Source organism: Engraulis encrasicolus, chromosome 9 (genome assembly GCF_034702125.1).
Source record: "Engraulis encrasicolus isolate BLACKSEA-1 chromosome 9, IST_EnEncr_1.0, whole genome shotgun sequence".
Taxonomy (NCBI): domain Eukaryota; kingdom Metazoa; phylum Chordata; class Actinopteri; order Clupeiformes; family Engraulidae; genus Engraulis; species Engraulis encrasicolus.
The window spans coordinates 51,875,316-51,881,315 of NC_085865.1; the positions used below are offsets into that span (position 1 = coordinate 51,875,316).

The 6,000-nt window shown below is 43.6% G+C and overlaps 2 protein-coding genes across 2 annotated transcripts; one reads left to right on the plus strand and one right to left on the minus strand.

Annotated features, from left to right (window-relative positions):
• The first annotated feature begins 2,314 nt into the window (after positions 1–2,314).
• Positions 2,315–3,927, plus strand: LOC134455316 (uncharacterized). Its single transcript, XM_063206338.1, has 3 exons — positions 2,315–2,967; positions 3,537–3,653; positions 3,755–3,927. Exons 1-3 carry the CDS (start codon positions 2,610–2,612, stop codon positions 3,925–3,927), a joined length of 648 nt encoding a protein of 215 aa, XP_063062408.1. The 5' UTR covers positions 2,315–2,609.
• Positions 3,928–4,391: 464 nt separating this feature from the next.
• Positions 4,392–5,754, minus strand: LOC134455317 (putative nuclease HARBI1). Its single transcript, XM_063206339.1, has 4 exons — positions 5,149–5,754; positions 4,918–5,040; positions 4,750–4,815; positions 4,392–4,620 (listed from the first exon to the last, which is right to left on the minus strand). Exons 1-4 carry the CDS (start codon positions 5,700–5,702, stop codon positions 4,392–4,394), a joined length of 972 nt encoding a protein of 323 aa, XP_063062409.1. The 5' UTR covers positions 5,703–5,754.
• Between the last annotated feature and the right edge of the window lie 246 nt (positions 5,755–6,000).

The following is a 6,000-nucleotide window of genomic DNA, read 5'->3' on the forward strand; positions in this document are numbered from 1 at the left end:
AAGAAACCACAACAACCAGCAATTTGTCATCCATCCATTCCTGTTTATTGTACATTTCATCCTTTCCCTACAACATTGAAGTCGGAAAGGGGTCAGGAGACTAGCATTGCAGTTTTGCATCTGGGAAACATAGCACACTCGAGTCAGACTTTAAGCCCATATATCATGAATAAAATATGATGTGTTTAGTGTGAACTACCAACATATATTAAAAATGACAAGGCATTACACACCTGTCAGGACAATGATTTGAGGGGTTTAGAAAGTAACTGGTGCTATTTGTTCCTGTGCTGTGCTCTGCATCTCAAATAGAAGGTTGCTAAATTGCTCTTGATTTTTGTCTGGAGGCAGCAACAGTATTCTTGCATCCATTTTTAAAGGAACAGTCCACCTCATTTCAGGAAATTACTCATATGTAATTAAGCCTTGGTGAAATATGAAAATACATAGGATTTTTGTATTGCCTAGTTTAACAGCCATATTACGCATAGCAATGGAAAGCAAAGCATTCTAAAGAAGATAGACACTGGCCGTTGAAGGCATTATTTCATTATTGATGTCTTTTTCTGTACTATTAAAAAGTTTCTGATGCAATATATCACCAAATTACAACATCTTCATACAGTTACTAACTGTACAAAGCAATGCACCCAAACCATTCCAGCTGAAATAACAGAGGCCTAGCAAAGCAAAAACCTGCAACACTTAATGCTAAACTGCTCTCTGGGCTGCTTTCCAGAGCATCCAAACAACATCCACCGGACCACAACCAGTGCTCAAGGGTAACCGGTGCACGAACGCATCAGTCCACACAATCCCTCATAAGCGCACGCACGCACGCACGCACGCACGCACGCACACACGCGCACACACGCACACACACACACACACACACACAGCAGCATCCTCATTTCACCGCACCCCACCATTGCACGTGTGCAGAAACACACACACCGCTCCCATGCCCCCTGGTCCCCTGAACATCATCTGTAGTTGACCAAGTGCTGAGTTTCTCCACGCCTCATTATGTCCATTAATTGGCCTGTGCTTACTGCTCACATCAGCTGCAGCCAGACGACTCATTACAGTCACCTGTTTAGCACAAACACCAGCCACACAAACCACACAAGTCACACCAGTCACACAATACACACCAGCCACACCAACCCTGCTGCTGTTGGGGCAGAGAAGGGGTTCACACCTGTGGACAGGAGTGCAGTGTCAGTGTCCGTCAGTGCAGAGCTGTGGAACACATCTGTGGAGAGGAGCAGAGGAGAACTGAGGGAAATGTAGAGCTGTCCAGCAGCAGAGGGAGGAGCAGAGAGGAAAGACAAAGAAAAAAAGTGAAGAGAGAAGAGGAGAGGAGAGGAGAGGAGAGGAGAGGAGAGGAGGGGAGAGGAGAGGAGAGGAGAGAAAGTGAAAGTGAAAGCCCATTGGGAAACTCCAACTCTCATTGTCATTGTGACACAGCACTCCACAGCACACAAGTGAACACTGCACACAACGAAATTGCATTTATGCCTCACCCGTGCAAGGGGGCAGCCCTCAGTGGCGCCCCATGGGGAGCAGTGCGGTGGGACGGTACCATGCTCAGGGTACCTCAGTCATGGAGGAGGATGGGGGAGAGCACTGGTTGATTACTCCCCCCACCAACCTGGCGGGTCGGGAGTCGAACCGGCAACCTCTGGGATGCAAGTCTGACGCCCTAACCGCTCACCCATGACTGCGAGGAGAGGAGACGAGAGGAGACAACAGTAGATTTTGCCCAGTCAGGTGGCTAATGGCAGGGGGAGAGGCAGCAGAAGCAGGCTGACGATACGCATGAGGGAACCTGTAATGGACTAGAATACAAATACAGACCACGCACGCACGCACACACACACACACACACACACACACACACACACACACACACACACACACACACACACACACACACACACACACACACACACACACACACACAAAGTTGTTGTAAAACTTAAATATTCATGTTTATTTACCATATTGGTTATTTATGAGGCAAAGTAAACAACAAGTGAACGTGTGTGTGTGTGTGTGTGTGTGTGTGTGTGTGTGTGTGTGTGTGTGTGTGTGTGTGTGTGTGTGTCTTCATGTTGAAGTTGAGCTATAAAAAGCTATGCTTACTGATATGATAATGCTCTGTTGATGTTCATGTACTTACAGCATGATGATTGGCCTGCACCCCTGACTTTTGCTGTCCATCTGAGTCCCAGACTATGTGAGGCGTGTGTAAATGTCCAGGAGGAAACAACAATCCAACTGTACTCTTCATTGTCCTGGGGGCGGATTACAGAAAACTTCCTATCTTAAGTCAAAAGTTAAGATAAGACGAGTGGAGATAAGATTTTTTCCATTTTGGTATTACAGAAGCAAATCCTATCTCAATTTAGGATTCTTATCTTATCTTTGTAAATCCTATCTTATCTCGAGTTAGGACTCCTAAGTAAGCGATCGAGACATCTAGGATCGACTTTTTATGTCTGTTACCTTAGCAACTGATGATGCGTTGTGTCTCGTGAAGTGTCGTTTGTTTTGACAAAGTAGGCTAACAACTAGCACTAGCGAAAGAAAAAAATAAGGTAGATATGGATAATCCGAAAAGAAGAGCATTAAATTTTAAACACGACGAGGTGGAAGCCTTGGTAACTTTGGTAGAGGAGTCGAAGGACATTTTGTTCGGCAAGTTCAGTGCCACACTTACGAAAGAAATGAAAGACAAAGAGTGGCAAAGAATTGCCAACACCGTCACGGCCGTGGCGGGCATATATAGAGATGTAGACTCGGTGAAAAAGAAAATCACCACGCTCACCAGCCAGATAAAAATGAAGGCGGCGATGGCCAATAAAGAGCAACGCAAGACAGGAGGGGGAACGTCGTCTGCTCCTGTGCTGACACCAGCGGAGACGAGGGTGCTCGGCCTCGTAAAACCGGTCAGCTATGAAGGTATGTATAAGAACTCTGCAATGGTGTCTGACAAGCCTACTAGCCCACAAGCATGGCTTCACAACAACAAAATAATATAAAGAAGCACATGACTGTGCTGGCAGTCAAAATTACACAACAGGGTAGACCACTCTATGTTATAGCATAAGATGGCTTACCGAAATCACGCCGATCACAACTTTTATCCAATGTGCAGCTACACGGTCATGTTTTGCCACGCTGTCCTGTTAACATCGCAACATTTCATGCTCGCCGTATGTGTTGAGTCGTTAATGAACACGCGTAGTGCATTACATTGACTTTAGAATAACGCTTATGCATGAGAGCAATAATAACGGGATCTTATGCTGTATCATTGAGAGTAGTGCTAGCTCTCTTGTCCTTGCTACCGAACCCATACAGTAGCCTAATGCCAGGCTCCCCCTAGTGCAGGGGGTGAACATAACAACACTAAATATTTAAGAGTAGGCCTAACCTACCCCGATTTGACTGCTGCAACAATAGCCATAGGCCTATCCTTTGAGATGATGCATTATTTAGGTCTGCTTGTTTGTCCTTGTCCATCACAGGCGTACACGGAGGCAGTGAGGTGGGGTTGCCGGTTCCAGATGTGGACTTGGAAACCATTGAGCTGGATTTTGGCAACACTGAAGTGGTCCTTCAGCTGGAAGTCCAACCATCACCAAGTAAGTATGCCTAACAAGATCTTCACAAGTAGATTAAAAATGTACTTATTTTTTTAAGCCGTCAACCTACATGACTTATGTTCTGCTTTTTTTCCCCACAGAAAAAAAGAAACGGCAGCAAACGGACACTCAAGCCTTAATTGAGATAGAGAGGGAGAAGTTGGAGCTGTACCGTCAGCATTTAGAGTTACAGAAGGAACGACTGGCTCTGGAAAGAGAAAAATTTGAATGGGAGAGGAGAAAATTCTCAAAAGAAATTGAGGTAACACTTTAGAATAATGGATGCAAAAAAGCATTTTAAAGACTAAATAAATAATTAACTATTGATGAACAAAACATTAACAAACGTTTGTAAATGATTAGGAAATGTAAACAAATGCTTGTAAATGACTAGGAAATGTTATGTTAATATTTCATATTTATCAAACATTTACAAGCAACTTGTAAATGAATAAAATAGTCTGTTATAAGGTGTGTAAAATATTGAATATATCATTTTTAGATGTTTTATAAAGCATTAATAAAGCTTAGTTAATAATAAAAACATTTGTTAATGTTTTATTCATCATTAGTTAATTATTTACTGAGTCTTTACTAAGGAACATTATTATAAAGTGTTACCGAAATTGAAAATGAAATTGAAATGTAAATAATAAATAAGTTCACATGCATTAATTTTACCAATATGGAATGTGTTTTTATTTACTTTTTTAAGTTCTTATTTTATTTTCAAATGATTTATGGCCTTGTAAAAAAGTCTCTTATGAGCTGAGCCCTTACAGTCAGCCCATTGGCATGAGCCTCCTCCACCTCTTCTGGGTGCTCTTGTTGAATAATGTCTACTTCAGGATCTGGTACGTTTGCCAGCCTACAGATGTTGTGCAGTACAGCTGTGGCCTTAATGAATAGGACCACCTTCTCAGGCGTGTATTGTAGGTAGCCTCCACTCACATCATGACACCTCCATCTGGTATTGGACACATTTATAATGGTCATGGGTGAGACATACATTCTTATTAAGTTATATGACACTTATATAAGACAGTATTATCTACAAGGTCAGATTTTTTCTACAAGGTGCAACATTTAGGCTCACCTGCTTTTCCAAACACCAAACAGCCGCTCTATTCTCGCCCTACATTTTTTATGGGCCCGATTGTATCTAATAACAAACAAAGCAACAGCAAAATCAAAGTGGTGTCTCCAGGCAGCAGTCACTGCAATATAAATATTTAGACTGCATTACACATAGGCCTAGGCCTACCGCATGTCTGCGTCAGTCTGCTCATCCACCACAGGGGTCATGAGATAGGCCTTCAGTGGATAACCAGAGTCCCCAAGCAGCCACCCACTTACATTCCTCTCCCCCAGATAAGTGTTCAGGTCGCTGCAGTAGTAAAGAAGAACTAGATTAGTGGCTATATAGCTAGATACAGTAGATATAGGCATATTAAAGTTAGTGTAATGTAATGTAATAACAAGAAAAGTATGCCACCTTGTATTGAAGACAAATGCGTCGTGAGCAGAACCAGGCCACCTTGCTACTAGATGCCTTATCATCATATTGTGATCCCCTACAGCCTGCACATTGATGGCATGGTAAGGTTTTCTACACACATACGCCCCCTCGTCGACAGCGGGGGCTTTTATCGGAAACAATGATCCATCCACCAAACCCAAAACGCCCGGCATATTAGACTGCCGGTAAAAGGCCTCTTTTATAACATTCACCTCCTGCCCAGTAGGGAAACGTATGTAGTGCACGGCCAGTCCGCCAATTGCTGTTGCCACCTCCTCCAGGTTTTTTGATACGGCAGGCTGAGAAACTTTCGCCAGGTCAGCGACCTCACTTTGGAAGTCGCCTTTGGCAAAAAACCGCAGAGCATTGGTTAGTTGCAAAATTACCGGTAAGGCTCCGTGTCGCCGCGTAGGTCTCTCCAACTTTGGGCGGAGGTGCTCGGCTAATTGTATTATTACATGCCGGGGCAAACGATATCTGCTAATTAATACGCGGTCATCAAATCGCAATACATCGCCGGGGTCCACCATTGCCCTTTCTACATAAAGGTTTCGGTACTCCCTCCGACGCTGTTGTGCCAACAAAATTGCTGCCATTTTCCCCCCGATAGATAGCCTAACTGAAAATATCTGACAGAGCACACTTAGGACAGCAACGGGGTTATCCTAAAGTTAGGACAGTTTATTTAAGATTTTTCGAAGATAGGATGCTTCTGTAATACACTTTTCTTAACTTGAGATAGGACGCGTAAGCCAACTTAGGAAACACTGTTCTGTAATGCGCTTTTCCTAAATACGGTCCTAAAGTGCCGTTGCCGCGGTAACCAGA